Here is a 16,373-nt window from a genome sequence, read left to right on the forward strand (position 1 = left end):
TATCCCTAAAGAAACTTCAGGTAGTAGAATGTTGTATTTCAAAAAAGAAGGAAATTTTTATTATTTAAAAAACACTCTCCTAACACTAATCACAAGTTTCTACTACACATAGGCAAGACCTAGAAACCTATAATGAAAAGACTTACTCTCTCGAGATCATCAGGCCTCTTCTAGTACTCTCATTGTCACAAAGTTCTCAAATTCTGTAGAGTTCAGATGAGCTGCTGTAAGAACTCATTTCTTTCAGCTCAAAGATATTCCAATACAATAAACTGGAGATGGGGGGGTGCAGATCTATACATATCCCATGACAAGTTACAAACATCAAGAAAAAACTTCAGAAAGTTACTACAACCCCTTGAGAAACATCTTTTGTGCTGTGAAAATTCTGCAAGGAAAAAGCTTACCTTTTTCCTTTCTTCTCCATCCTTTTCCAAGATACATAAATGTAAGTATTGCAAACTAATTTTTCTCTCAAAAAAGAGAAACACTAAGCTGTCCTCGACAGCTCACTCTTCTCTTGTGTACCCTGAGATACAGGCAAGTCAGCTATGCCAGGAGAAAACTTAGGGATGAGGAAGCTGTTTTACCATCCACTCTCCACAACAATCAGACCATTTCTCTTCACTTTAAGTGTTTAGCCATGTGTTTGACTTTTGCTGCTGCAATCATGACAAGTATTTCAAGGCAGGCAGTATTTTTCAAATTCATTTATATAGGCAATTTCCAAGCTGGTGGTTTGCAGGTGTTGATAGGCAATTCACAGCCTGTCCAGGGAAAAATGCACAGACCTTTCTGCACGGCACTACAACCCCAGGCAACTTTGCAATTCACAGAGGCCCATGGATATGCACCCAGAACATGCTGATTACTTCAGGTGATTACTACTTCTTCATCTACTAGGATGAGATAGGACAGATGCTACAGCTACACTAAATGCAACTCTACCACAGTTGAGGTTTGGTTTTTTTGTTTGGTCTGTTTTAAACTTTATGTCACTACCTAAGTACTAGTATAATTTTACCTGTTTTGAGAGTAATCTCTGTGGTTTTAGTTGTGCTTAGATGGGGTGGGTTTCAGCTGGTGGTTAGTTTAAAGAGACTGACCTCACAACTTTAGGAAGTGACAAACCTATGACATGAATGACTGTTTGACCTAGCGCTATAGGGTGTTGTTCTCATCAAGTACAATCTCCAGTTAAGCTTAATTTTACTCCAGATTGCATTTATTTACTTTTAAAGATAGTGCTTGGCCCTGCTCTGCTTAAAGAAAACGGCTGATAAACCATGAGTACGAGACAGGATATTTATATGCCAAGAGACCCTTACTGATGATTAGCCTGACCTGCTAGTTGTGGTTAGTGACTGAGATGCAGGAAGATGTCAGTATAGCTTCATAAGCCTCCAAATCTCAGTAGGTAAATAAAGGCATATCACAGCATCCACCAAGAATACATTCTTGAGAAATGTGATAGTTAACAATTTAGAGAGTTAAAGAAATTTTTCCCCATAAAAAAGAATGTAATAGAAATTGGATGCATGTAGAGACTTATGAAACAGATTCAAATACAAAAGGACAGCACCTGTAGCATGGAGGATGGAAAGGCAGAAGCTGCATCATCAGCTAGACAACTGCTGGCCTTTCAGAGCAGGTCTCTGTTCCGAAAGATCTCAGCCACTTCATTTGTGACCGTGTCTTAAATCTTTCATTATGAGCATTTCACACCAGTGTCACTTTCCTCAGATGGCTCAAGCTCAGTCAAAATGAAGAACAGAAAAACAGGGTAATGGTCAGGCATTTGGTCTCAAGTAAAGCAGGTCAGATCTTTCAGAGCATGGACATGGTTCAACAACCCAGCCTCTGAAAAGCCAACATCTCCTTGAGTTGCTGATCCTGCTCCAGTATTTAAATTATGTGTACTCCTTAAGTCCCTTCTCAGGTTCCCCTCTATTGCCTTAATACTCATGCACAGGATTACTTCCCTATCTGCCAAACTCGGCAGCTTCACCATGGTACTGTTTGTATTTGGCAGAGCAGAAGCAACACTGCTGTGAAGCAGTTCTGTACAAAACAGTGGAGAGAAGTGACAAGAGTGGGCTATGCCTGTACTGACAGAAAGCCAGAACCCATACAAGGCAGTAAGTGAATGGAGTTTAAAATGGCAGAGTAGAATTTGCTTTCTCTGTTTGGCAGTAATAATAACATTACCCTGAACATAAATGCTTGTAAATTCACTACTGGGTAGTAGAGATTTTTCTCCCCCATGAAATGAAGTTTTTTTATATAATGTGTGTGATAGGTTTAAGTTTTCTTCATCATCATTAGTCATCTTTGATAGAAATCCCTCTTTTTAAAAATAGGCTAAAAGTCGGATGAATGTTTTATTAAAAATTAGAAAACCACCATACGGTTCACAACCTCTCAGCAAAGTTTGACCAGTTAGAATTCAGAATTTCATTTCACTGCCCACTAATAGTGTATTTAGCAAGCTCCAAATTATTCCTTGCCTGTTGGGCTTGACTATTCTCCCCCCCCCAACCAACTCTGTTGTCTTACAGTGTTAAATCTTTAGCTACAAGGAATACCAAACAAAACCCCAACCCTCACATAAGAGGCACACATCCACTCCAAGTATCAGACAATAAAAACATTAAGATCTTCTGTTAAAAAAGAACTGATTTAGTACATTATAATCTTGTCATATTAGTATGAAGCCTCTGCCTCAAACTCTTGGCTCCAGTCAAAGGTTATTTTTGTGCAAAAAAGCTTCTGCTGCTTACCTCTACATGCAAAGTTTTTGCATGGGCAGCACTTACCTTATCTCACAGTTAAGAAATTTCACCAGATTACTTCAAAACAATTTCAGTATTGTTCTGCAAAAGCTATCCCCAACATGAATATTCAAGACACAGTAGAATCAAACTGCAACATATTGGGAACTAATACAGAAATACAGAATACCAAGTCTTTGGTATTTACCATGGGAAAGAGACTAACTTGTAAAGATTTACTTATTTCATTAACTTCAGCAATGACTCGGACTATGTCTTACCTAGGATTACTTTACAATTAGGTTCTGACAAGGAAGCATCCCTACAGTAGGTCATCTTGGGCGTGCAAACCCATGAAACTTAAGGTGGCTTCAGGCAAACTTAAAATACAGCACATGCATTTCTGACAGAAAATATAGAAATGCATGCTGAATGGCAAACCGAAGGAAAAGTTCTCATATAGAGGTCTACATTCAAGTTATGTAGGACTCCCTTTTAACTCATCCAGTAGTCTTACTTTAAGACTCTCATATCTATCAACCTCTGTTCACTCTTGGATATAGTGTATTGTGTTAACTCCATCTCAGGAACATCAACAAAATAAACTTTTTTTTAAGTTACTGCACATGACTCCTTCCTCAGTGATTTTCTCATCTCTAGCCCATTTCCCCACACAGCACATCTCCTAGGCCTTGCAGAAGAATGGGTCTCAGCACTTCAACTATTGTTACCAGCAGTTACTTACAGGTGCAATAGTTAACATGAATCAAACATTGCACCTTCCAAACTGTGGAGTCCTTTACTGGGGAGCTAGACAATGGTACTGTTGTGTGTAAAAAATTATCAGTGAAAAACTTCTTTGCTGGTCAGTATTTACCGTCATGTACACTTTGTGATCCTCACGCTACATGAAGAACCCTGAGCAGACAGGAAGCAACACAAAGAGCCAGCAGCTACATTACTGTCCTGGTTATACTGGCAATTCCATCTTTGCTGTCACCTGTGAAGCCACCAGAAGGCTCACAATTAGATAACCTGTCTGCACAAATATCCCTGCTCCTGTGAAACTGCAGTTTCACATATCACCTTTACACTTCAGAATGATGCACTGAAAACACAGCTCCAGATAGGAAACTGAACTTTATTCCTGTATTTTTCCTAGTATAGTCAAAGCTGTATTCTACCAGATCAGGGCATCTTCCTTGTTAAGTACCACCTCAGATTACACCACTTCTATTTGCTCTTTGTGAATTAACACAAAAAAATAATTCAACAGTTTTTCCTTCTATCTAGCTAGCAGGCAAGAAAAGAAAACCAGAGGCTTCCAAAGCAGTCCAAAATGAAAGAGCTGGCATTAGCAAGCTGCAGAAAGAAACTAATTCCGCATTTCTCAAATGCTACTTTATCAGATCAGGTTTCTTTCGAGAGGAAGGGGTGGGGGGAATAGTCACACAACCCAGCCATACAGGCTAGGCTCAGAGAGGCAAAGCGTTATGCTAAAGTCTTCCTTTCAAGGAAAAGTATTTCATACACTCAGGCTTCACACCCTTACAGCCAATACACCTACTACATCAGTTCATCACTGCAGACCAATTGTTTTTCATAAAAACAAGAGTTTCAGCTGAACTCAGCAAGAAGCACAAGTATTCCAGACAGTACATCCTGTAAAATTCATTAAGTCATGGGGACTGAGAGTTGTAGTTACACTGTAGTAAACTGCAAAACCTCAAAGTGGCAAGTTATTCTAGCAGTAGCAAGTACTACAAGCCAAAATCTGATAAACACATCACATATATTAGTCATCTTGATAGCTTCTTAAGCCCACAAGCCTCGTGATTTCAGTGCATTAATACATCAGTTAACAGTGACACAATATTTTAACTGTATGTAGCTATTTCATTTTAAGGTATAAATTTACTGGCAAGGGATATCACTTGCCACAAATGACTTAAGCGTTTTACAGGATTCAAAGCGAGCAAGTAACATCTGATGTTTAAAAATTAACTCAGAGTATCTGCAAATGAACTTCACAGAAGTGCAAGGTAAGTATTACCAGGTAATTCTTAATGAAATAAGTACGCAACATTGCAGCACTTTCTGTGTCAAACAAGACACTTCTGCCTTGCAACAGTTTGCTATTCTTCTGATGCAGTTGGTTATAAAAGTACTAATATAATTAAAACATTTCAAATGTATTAGTCATTTGCACTTCTCAGACTGAAATGCCCATATTGCAAATACTCGGATCTTAAAGAGACATGCTACCTATAGCTGCTTTCAAAAAGTTGAGAGATCCAAGCCGATTTTCAGCCACCTTTAGCTTCCCACAAGCAAACTATTAACTCACACTCGAGGCTATGTAACAAACAAAACAAATTACAACTCCAAACTTTGCCTAGAAGCCACAGGTCTGTCTCTCTTCGACTCCCGTGCTGATAACGAACTGCCAGCCTTCACCAATATAAAAATCATTATCAAATGCCTGGGAGGTTTAGGGTTTGGGGTTTTTTTAGGACAGGATCACACCAAGTAAGCGTTTTGCCTTTTATAGTGCATACACTTAAAATAGGAGTTTCCAACACAGCAAAAAACCACACAGCGTATCAGAGACATCTGTGAGGCGTTTCAGGGTGCACTCCGCACGGAGAGGATAGGACGGTACAAACAGCAACAATTACAGCCCTTCACTGCGCTTCAGCGTGCTGCTGTCCCTCAGGCGGGGAAAAGGCAGACTTTTTCAGTCACGAAGACGACGAACAACTCGCTGTTCCGGACAACTCGTTCCTCCGCAGCACGGCTCGCCGAGCTCCTTCGCCGGCCGGGGCGGGAACAGCCGAAGGCGGCTTCCAGACAGGAGCCGCAGAGGTCCAGAAAGCCTCCCAACTTAACCCCTTCCCGGCCCCCGCCTCCACATGGTGCCTCCCTAGCGGCGGCAGCGCCGGGGAAGCCGCTCCGTTACGGGGCGCCGGTCGGGTGGCCAACGGCCGGCGCGGGGAGCGGGGCGGGAGGAGCCCGGCGCACCTGTAAGCGACAGGCCGGGGCGGGCGGCGGGCTCCGCGGCCGCGGGACCACGAAGTTGGCCGCGGCGGCCAAAGTTGCTCCCGTGAGAAGGGGCGGAGGAGGCGGGCCAGCCGCCGCTACTCACCCGCACCAGGTTGCTGACAGCGGCCTGCACGGCCGACACGGGGGCGGTGAGGTCCGGAATGGCCTTGCCGTCCACCTCCCCCTCCTCGTGCATGATGACCAGGTGGGAGATCTGCTGGGCCACCGGCTCCAGGATGCTCTCGATGGTACGCGTGTGGAAGACGGGCATGGCGGCGGCGGGGCGGGGGGGGGGGGGGGGCTGGGGCCCGAAGTCCGCACAAACTCCTAGCAAACTCTGTCCCTGCGGGCTGGCGCCCCACAGAGAAAGCCGCGGCCTCCGCGCAACGAGAAGAATGAGGAAGAAGAGGAAAACAAACGACTACTTGGACCTCCCTCCCCTCGCCCCTCAGCGGATTGCGGCAGCCCGGAGAAGCGGCTCGCGGAGGCAGGACTCGAACCCGCTGCCCTCCTGCCTCCCCCTAGCAACACCCACCCCGCACTGGCACCGCTCCTCACCCAGGCGGCGGCTTTTCAGCAACCACAACCTACCCCTCCCACGGCTCCCCGCCCCCTCGGCCGCCCTTGCCCAATAGCCGAAGGGGGACCGCCGCTCCCAGTGGCGCAGTGCCACGTCCATCAACATTCCAGCGCTTCCCTCCCCCTCCGCCCCCCGCCTTTCCCGCACCACCCGCCTTAACAACCAGGCTTGGTTGCGCGGGCGCTGGTTTCCCAGCGTTGAGATGACGTCAGACATTCTGGTGTCCATATAAGGAGACGATTAAAGCCGGGAGGGTGGCTGAGAGAGCGGGGGATGAGGTGGGCGGTGGCGGCGGGATTCCTGCGCCCCGCCCCTCCCGCGGCAGAAGTTTGCTCTGTCGGGCTGAGGTGGGGCCGCCCGGCGGGGTGCGTGTGGCCGGCTGTAACCGGGGCGGGGGCGTCCCTCGCCCGCTGCCCCCGTCCCTCGCCGCTGTTTCGGGCGGCTTCTTGCGAGGAGCGCTCCTCACGTCGCTGGCGCGACCTGTTTCCCCGCCCCCGCGGCGGCTGCCGCCCTGACGCGCTCCTCCGCGGGCGGAGGCCCGCCGTCCCCACAGCCCTCTCCGCAGAGCGCCCGCAGCCGCCCCGGCCCGCCCCGGGCGCGGTCCCAACCGCTTCCGCCCCCCCCCACCCTGAGGAGAAGTGGCGGGAGGCGGCGGAGGCCGCTGCGTGGGGACCGCTTCCCGCCCGCGCCCCCCGCCTGAGGTGGGGAGGTGTGCCCCGGCCGCCCCGCTCCCCGCCGGCCGCCCCTCTGAAGCTGAGGGGACGCGGCTGGACGGCGGCCCCCGCTGCCCCAGCCGCGCTCCGTCGGGAGAGCTGTTAGGCGGCCCGCTGCCGGGGGTCAGTACCGGGCGGTGGCGGGGCGCTGAGGCGGCGGCCTGGCGGGGCGGGCCGGGCCGGGCGCGCCGAGTCGGGGGAGAACGGTTTTTACCGTTATAACTCCCGGTGATAACAGCGGCACGGGCGGGGGAGCTCGTTTAAATACATTTAGGTGAGCGACGTGGTTTCGGGGGAAGGAATACCGCCGTAGCCGGCGGGTAACATAAATTCCCGCTTTCCCGTAGCGCTCACGTTGGAGTACGGCTGCCGGCGGTTGCTCCGCCGGGGGTGAGGTGCCACGGCCGCGCGGCTCGGTAGCGGGGGGCGGCCTGCCGCCGCCGGCTCTCCGCCTGCCGCCAGCCGTCGGCGGCCCGCTGCCCCCCGCCTTAAGGCGTCGTTATTTAGGAGTGTGCTGTCCTGAGGCCCCTAAATGCCATTGCCAGCCTTAATAAAACTTAGGGTGTGAGCTCATACAGAATGCTACGTTGCCCGCGCTCTGCCGCTGTCTGGGCAGTGTCTCTTTTGACACTGGGAGTACTCATGATAATAAAATAAAGTGCGTGAGTAAAGGGTTGCAGGGTTGCAGTCTGTACTTCTTCCTTTCCGTGATAACGTGAGCACAGAATTAGATTTGGAAAGTTATTACTGGCTTTTAGGTATTTTTCTCTTTGTGCTGGTCCTGCTATTTTAAGCTATAAATGAATGTTCTTGTCAGACTAGCTTTCACTCCTAAATGTTTCAGAGCAAACAGTATGCTTTCTGTGCAGTTTTTGAACACAGCCGGTCCTACCAGCAGACATGGGGACATATAGAAAGAGCAATTAAATCAGTAAGGCTTCTGGTGTGCACGAGGATCCGTCTTAATAACTTCTGGTACCAGAGTTGCCGTTGTTGGAGCTACAGGGATAGTTACAAGTTGTAGGCCTAAAGAGCTAAGAAGAACAGGTTTTGTGCAGGGTTAGAAATCTTAGCAACACCTTTAGCTCTGAATTTCTTTTTTTGTTGTCCTCTTTTCTTTTAGTATGCTGGGAATTGTGTTTATGTGTGTGTATTTATTGAATCTGCAATGGTAGAAGTCAAACGACTAATTTCCATGTTGTACAATCCAATTTTGTTTGGAAAGAGGTATACTTGTAGGCTTGATAACAGATAATCAAATTATGTTATTGGCAGTGAAAACATACTTAAAATATCAGCCTCTCAGCAGTAATGGGTGAATTAAGTGACTTGAACTATGCACCGTAAGAGTATTTTATGTTGTTAGCTATTGGCTATGTAGCATGTACTTATCGTTTCTAGTATATGCATTCCCAGCAGTGCTTCTTTAGCATACTATGGATCGGTAATAATGAGCACACATAAAAATCCTTCTAGATAGTAATGTGCAGCAGCTGGGAATTACAAAAAGCAATTAGTCCATGTTATGAACTAATAATCTGCAAACCCAATAAACCACATGTTCAGTCATTTGTGGGACTTGCATATAAGCTGAGTTCTCTGATTAAAATTAATGTCTTTAAGTCTGGGATCTTGTATACTCTGTTCTGGCTGAAATATGCATGTGCATGCATATGTTTTAAAGAAAAAAAAGTGTTATCTGATCGTTATAAAAGGCTGTCTTGGTGGCTCTAATATGTATAGTTACTACAGGCAAACTAAAATATAGAACATATGGACATTTCTGGAGGCCTTCTGAAACTTTACTCATCTACAGGGCCAAAATATGTGTGTTTGTATTTGTATTTGGGAGTATGTTGGTATTAAGAGTTTGTTCCACTGTTTGGGTTATATTGGTGTAATTTTTGCACATGCAAAAATCAATTTTTATTGTCTGTACTATCTGAGCGTACTGCAGGCCCATCGCTGAAATTCTCTGCCTGATATTGCTGTGGTTACCTAATTTCTGAAGCCACATCTGGAAAAAATTCCATGTCATTAACAGCAATACATGTAGCACTGCTTTTTTTGTTTTTTTCCAACTATCACCCTTACAGTGTTTTCTCTTTCCTTTGCAGTATTCATATCTGTCGCATTGATGTCATGTGAATAACAGCTTTGCAGCAGGTACTTTTTAAAAAAAAAAATCAGTTTCTTTTGCCCTTTGTACTATTCAGTCTGTAATTATACATTAATTATGCTATGAGATTGCTTCTCCAGTTTATACAGTTTCATTAACTCTCCAGGCCTTAACAGATGGTAGAAAGTAATGATAGATTTGATCACAATATTTTCTGTTTATTGAGCCCAAGGTGGAAATGTATGAATTCTTTTGTCCTCTTCCAGTATGGTATTAAACATGCAACAACCGATTTCCCACTGAGAAAAAAAGAGATGCTGTAACTCCTTTCCTTTCCACACACTCAAAATCTTACCATTTTTAAGAAGTAGTATCTATTATTAGCATGACAGTGGTGACTAGCATCTCTACTAAGTTAAAGTGCTTAGAATGAAAGGATTAGCTCTTAAAACACTCTTTCCATGTCTTTTACTATTTCATGAGAGCTCAAGTGAGTCCAGTTGAACCCATTTCTGCAGAGAACTTGATGTCAGCAGACTCTTCTGCTTACAAAAATCTCCACTGACTTTAGGGCCATAATGTCTCTTTGTCCCAGATGATCAGATAATACATTCTCCTTTTCTCACACATGATGGAATCTTCTAATGAAGCAAAGAAATCCTCTCTTTACTTCCACTGAAGTGAGATGTATGAATACAGAATTAATAGGCTTTGATAGAAAAAAGGAGAACACTGTACTTACAAACAACGTAGTTGCAATGCAGCCTCTTCTACAGTATCTTTCAGAGAGTTCTGTACCCTGCAGTCAGGGTACATGGCCCTGCAGCTGCAAGTGGCAGGAGCAGTGGAACAGAACTATTTTCAAAGAGCTTCATGAAATTGCAGTTATCTGTAATTACAAGGTGTTTTGCTAGTATTAATACTTCATTGAAGTGCATGTGTCTGGTTAGCTCTGAGCACTAACCTACATTTTACAGTAGTTATTTTCAGTATTAGGTACCACAGCAGAGAAGGATTAGGTTCTCTAGGCAAATGCACTTGGCTGTGATTAATCACTTTTCCCTGGAATGACCGGATGTTGTACCCTGACTGTGCCAACTTCTAACTTTTCTGAGTAATACCTGATTAGCTGCCTGAAAAAGTTTACAGAAATGCTGTATTCATATAATGCATAAACTGGATTGTGTTACTGTCTTGATCCTATGAAGATTTAAGCATATGTTGAAATTTAAGGATTAGCATCTCTTTTTATCAGCTTCTGGAGGATTGGAGGCTACTGTTGATCAGTGGATGTAGACTGTAAAGTCAATGCATTCTGCACTTCCCTCTTACCAAGCCATTAACTTTGGGTAATCTAAGGAGTAAGCGATGGATGATTGAAGTAAAAAAAAAAAAAAAAAAATTTTTTTCCTTCTGTGATAATGTCTGCCTTAAACATAAATTCTAAATTTTTCATGGGTTTGTTGTAGAATGGTATTGCTATATTGATAGCTGTAGTGTGTAGGTGACTGGCACAGAATGAACACATTTCACACCTAAGAAATGACGACCTAGGAGAACAAAAGAGCAGATTACTAAGGAGGTATCACAGTGTAACTTCACCATAATAGTCTGTCAATGTGCCTTGCCATTATAAAGATGACTTCTGCCGTGAAACTAGGTTAGGTTCTTTTTAGTTCTGGGTCTTGGCTGAGTGTGTTCTAGGAACTGCAATGAGACCAACACTTCAGGATTTTTCTATGCTGACTCATCATAAGTCACTGTCTGAGCTAGATGGGAGCAGCCTATTAGGATTGGAAAATTTAAATCACAGTTGTCAGCCATCTCCTGAATAGGAACTTTGTTTCATCACACAACGCTGATTGGTTCCTAACTGCCCTTCTATAGGTGTGTTGTGTTCTTAAAACATAGTGGGGCTTAGATCTGCAGAGAATGCTGCTACCAATTTACAGTCTCCTTCAAGGAGTTTCTTGCTGGAAGTTCTACACAGCTATGTAGCGTCTGCTGGGAAACCAAAAGTGCAAATGTAGCTTATTTTTTCATCATCTTAGTTACTGTGCCAACTGCTTTCAACTCAAAACACTAACTACACAGCATTCTTGAGTGGTTTATTGTGGAGTATCACAACAATTATAACAACGCAATTCAAGGAATGTTTTTAAGAACATAAAACATGTAGAAAAGAAAGATAAGCATATTAAATACATGTGTGTGTATATATATATTGTTTATTCTAGAAATTGCTAACTAGGAATGAGGTTCAAAAAACCAGATTTTCTTACGTTTCTTCTGAAAATTCCAGATGAGAATATATTATTGTATATATGCAAAGCGCATATATGATAGTGTATGTGTAGTTAAAATTACAGTCTATTCACAGTATATGCAAACAAAAAGTCTTTCTACTCCTCTGACAACATTACTATGAACCTACAGTAGACTTTGGTTTTTCAAAAAGCAACAGGAGCTTGACTCTGTGATTGGATAGATAAGTACCACTACAAGAAAAAAGAATTGAAAAAACTATTCCTATATATCCCACCAAGTATCACATTTGTTATGGCAGTGTTCTTTTAAATAACTTTTTTAGGCAATGAGAGATGTGTATTTGTGTTCCAAGTATATGTATGCTGGCTCAGAACTTGTCAATATAATTGAGTATGTGGTAGACAATCTAAGTGCTTTATTCACAGTAGGTGACCATTTTAACAGTCTAAACATTCATTTTACCACTAGTGATTTTGGTTAATATTTATGGTCATGTCTACACATGGACACAGGGAAATTGAGGCAAGTAAACTGAAGATGTTAAATGTGTTTAAGTTAAGAATATTAAACCTCATGTGGTTGCTGTCATTCAGATTTAAATGTCCTTTGCTGCACCATGATTCTTTTCTAAGAACATGTTTTTTGGGAGCAGTAAGACTCTTGTGATCAAGCAGTTTACAGAGCTGCTGCATCTACCAGCTAAGATGTGGCAACTGACTTCTTGTATGCTCTTTGTGCATTTCCTTAAAAAGTGAAAGGTCGGTTTAAATTGCTCTTGTTGATCAGTTTAAGCTTCCATGTTTTACTTTGCACTGAAATGGACAGATACCTCAGCTGAGATGCCTACAGTAAGTTCTTAAATTTTTTTATCTGCCTTGCAAGAACACATCTTGATACTCAGTCAGTTCTTGATTAAGTATTTTTGCATGTAATTATGTTAAATTCAGTTTCAAGGACCCCTGTATCCAAATCAGCCTAGAAGATGACCTATGCAATACTTGCATTTTTTTGGCTACATGTTTACCAGTGCCTCTGCAGGCTTTTTCCCCCCCATAATATTAGGTGCTTGTATGTATCAACTCCTTTCCTAGTAGTTCCTCACACTGGATTTGATTTACCGAAGTATTAAAGCATGTGTGTATTGGTAAGTGTAAGATTAGTCTGAAATTTTAAGTGTTTTGCTGGTTTGGAGTCTCGTAAATTATTTATATCCCTAGTGCAGAATGAACAGGCTCAGGGGTTTCTGCAATTTTGTGTACATTCCAATTCACCACAAAGCCAAAGTCTTTGGACTGGCCAAGGCTTCTGGAAAAGCCACTGGCTAAAATTAAATAATACTATATTTAGTAATAATGAACTCTTTGAATATATTCATATATGTCATTGCTTTTTTACTGGATAATTGTGAAGATCTTTAACTCTTTCGTAGATTCTTTATGGCTTAAATAATTATATTATTTAGCATGCATACTAAAGATTTGTAGCTTTGTATTAGTAGATATGGGAGTTTACTGCCATCAGCAAGTACTAAATGGCCAAATTAGGCAATACTTAAAAAAGAAATTGCTAGATAGCACCAAATTTCTCTATATATGTATAAACTCCTTCCATATACAGCAGAGGTACAAATCCACAGAATAAATCACATTGACATACTTTTGAGTTTCTTACCTGTGCCATATTCATTAATTCATCTCGACTAAAACTTTTGTAGTATCCCAGACCTCAGGGGAGCTTCAAGTAATTACATTAAGGAAAGAAAATTAACCTAATACAAAAATACTTCCTTCTTCCTGCCTTGAGATCCTGAACCTACAGTTCACATAATTTTCACATAATTGGGCCTTGTACTTCCAGAAAATTCAGTAAGACTCATTGTAAGATTGCTCTGTGAATATATACATTTTGTTTGCTGTTCCTCATAAAAATGCAGTGGTGTCACAGAAAGGACAGTGTGTATTCGACAGTGTGCTACTCATAGGTTTAAAGATCATTAGGACTGTAGTGAGAGTTTTATCCTGTTGCAAAGGGAAGAATCCAGAATTACGTTGATCCATGCAACATTTCTGGGCTTGAAAAGACTGTCCTCATGACATGTTATATGTATAAGATTTGTTTTAGAATCTTTTTAAAGTGTACTGAAAACATGATCATCTTTCTCTTAGTCTCCTCTACAGCTAGATTCATAGCTATTAAGAATTAAATTGTGAATCTCTTACACATAGAGAAGATCCCTGTGCTTTGCCTTACTTTCCTGTAGGGGTCAAGTGTTAGTGGACTGGATTTTTGCCCCATTACACAGGTGACATTACCCATGTGAGTATTCAGAGATAGGAATGAGAGGTTCATAAACCCTCTCCTAAAGGAGCTTGGCTATAAACTATTAGTCTGTTGGATTATTTTAAAATCATTCCTGTTTAAGGTATTATGTTCCATATGATATCATGTATTCAGTCCACTGACAGAAAATAACACTTGATTAATAAAAATTTTAACATTTTTTGAAACTAGTAGATGTTTGGGTTCTGCTGTCTTGGAGCTGCTGGAAGATGAGAAGCAAAAATTAAGGGCTACTAAGGTTGCTGCAGATGCCCTAAAATTTTAGGGGTGAAATGAAATTCCTGTTTAGGTTTTGGGCTCTGTGTATAGAAAAATGCCCCTGATGCCAGGCAACAATCTTTTCCATGCAAGTGTGTCAGTCTTTACTGTTGCATACTGTGTCAGCATTGCCATTTAAATGCGGTACACAGTGGTAAAGTGTGTGCAGACTGCTGCCAAATGAGGGTCAATAGCCTCAGCAGCATCACACTGCAAAGCATGCTGCGCTTGTGAAACATTTTCTCCTGAGATAAACTTTCTGCATTCATTACGGTTTCCCTTGCAAAGCGGTTAGCCAAGACTATACTCACATTTTTCACTCATACTGTATTTGATTTACATCAACTGAAGGAAATGGTAATGTGCAACAGTGACTCTGGAATTTAAACAGAAACCCACAGGGGATCTCCATACTCAGGCCAACTTCCAAATATGGGAGAAGAGAAGCAGCCGTAGTAGCCTGGGAAGCCATCCTCAGCACAGCAAGGGACAAAACAGTTGGGAGTACATGAGCTTCTTGGAATTTGTTCAGAAAGGTAACTGCTGTAATGCTTTAGTCAGAATAAAGGAATGAAATACAAATACTGTGATAGCAGAAAGAAGCATTGTTGAATGTTAACTGCCTAGGGCCTGAACAACAGAAGTGCAGCTATTTTTTTTCAATTCTGTTTTTCAGTATGTAATAGTGCACTTACCCCAAATCCAAATGTGTATCCATACTCTGCCAATACCAATCTGTTGGGTTTGCAGATTTATCAGGAAGACTCATAAGAAGAACATTTGTGAGAAGATTAGTGGGGCTTACTACCAGGTCTGGTTGAAATTTTGCCAGAACAGTCTCTCTCAACAGAACTAAATTCACCAATATTTAGACCCCACATTCTGCAAATCCTTATTCAAAGGATTAACAAGAGCTTTTAATATACATTTAGTATATGGAGGACCTTTAATAAAAGCCCCAAGAAAGCAGAGGATCAACAGATTCTAGCTACTAGCTGGTAGATTCACTTGTATTTAGCTGTTGCAGGTTTTTGAGGCTTCTGACTTCCATAAGTAGTGGTAGCTGTGTGTCAGCCAGGCACATAGAGCAGCAGTGGCCTACAGGCCAAAAGAGTACAGAGCCAAACCAGCAAGGCCAAGTCTGACAGAGTAGAGGGCTGCAAAGTGGTTCACTTTTCTAGTGAGCCACTGTTTACAGAATACTTTGTAAGTGGTACCCTTATTGGCTGCATTATAGACAAGTTTTAGGACCTTTTGTTAGCATGAGGATAAATGTGGCTTTTAGAAACAACCAAGGAAAATGAAGCCAATGTCTTACAAATTGAAATGCCATTAGAAAAGCCCTCTTATGGGGGTGGGCTTTTTATGAAGGAAAATAATTTGTAGGCTAGTTTTTGTTACTCATTGTGAAAGAGCTGTGAATTTTCTAGAATAGCTCAGGCAAGAACGGCTGTAGAAGAGATAGGGTGCTTGTTGTCCTGGGAGACTCTGTTAAGGTGAAGGTAAAAGATTCTGTTTTTCTTTCCAAACTCCCCATAGGAAGAATCCTGTGTTCTGTTAGCAAAAGAGATTTGATTGCCCTGTGCTTCAAACTTCTGAAACTCACTCTGCCATCTGAACAATTGAATTGGAGTTTCTTCAGGGTGGTATATTATGGTGGTATATATGAGAGTATATTATTTATATGTCATTAGGCAAAACCATCAACATTTCTCTCTGCGGGTTCTAAAAAACTTCTTGTGTGCCTTCATGCCTCTCCTCTACCACTACCTCCATGACCAAAATAAAGATACCATGTGCAAGTTGTAATGGGAAGGACTTCTGAATTTCAAGTCATAAGTCTCTCAAATTAGGACTTTAATGTTTAAGTTGAGTCATAGTGATTCAGCTAATGTGCCATCAGTGAAAGATTTAGTAGGAGTGCTACTAAATTACACCATTAGCTTTCAGAGCTGTCTGAAATAGGAAATGTTGCAACTTTGATTAAATTGTTTCTGTCTAACTGCAGAAATTTTGTACTTCATTCTGTAAGAAGACATTGCTTTGGCTGCTGTTTGAAAGATGTATTTTACCCCTCAAAAGGCTTAAACCCTAATGCCTGATTTGGTTCCGCTTTTCATCTTCCATCCTGTACATGATCATGGGGTCCGAAAATGAGTTCATAAACACGTAAAAGGCTGTCCCTCGCAGTACGTGCTTAAAATGCTCAGACTTTAGTTGGAGATTAAAAAAAATAATTGTGCTATCCATAGCTGTGAATGACAAAATAAAGGATTTTGAAT

At 42.4% G+C, this 16,373-nt stretch overlaps 1 protein-coding gene and 1 long non-coding RNA gene across 3 annotated transcripts in view; one reads left to right on the plus strand and one right to left on the minus strand.

Moving 5' to 3' along the window:
• VCL (vinculin) overlaps window positions 1-6,351 on the minus strand; it is a 65,188-nt gene extending 58,837 nt beyond the window's left edge. The window contains exon 1 of one of the 2 annotated variants that reach the window (XM_052799046.1): window positions 5,917-6,351. In XM_052799046.1, the coding sequence (XP_052655006.1) occupies window positions 5,917-6,084 (168 nt within the window). In that variant the 5' untranslated portion in view covers window positions 6,085-6,351. The remainder of the gene's footprint in view (window positions 1-5,916) is intronic. The other variant, XM_052799047.1, reaches the window with a different exon arrangement.
• Window positions 6,352-7,281: 930 nt separating this feature from the next.
• Window positions 7,282-16,373, plus strand: part of LOC128146971 (uncharacterized) — a 48,471-nt gene continuing 39,379 nt past the window's right edge. Inside the window, exons 1-2 of the long non-coding RNA XR_008236901.1 lie at window positions 7,282-7,380; window positions 9,224-9,272. This is a non-coding gene — a long non-coding RNA (uncharacterized LOC128146971). The remainder of the gene's footprint in view (window positions 7,381-9,223; window positions 9,273-16,373) is intronic.

The sequence above is a fragment of the Harpia harpyja genome, chromosome 10 (assembly GCF_026419915.1).
Source record: "Harpia harpyja isolate bHarHar1 chromosome 10, bHarHar1 primary haplotype, whole genome shotgun sequence".
Taxonomy (NCBI): Eukaryota; Metazoa; Chordata; class Aves; order Accipitriformes; family Accipitridae; genus Harpia; species Harpia harpyja.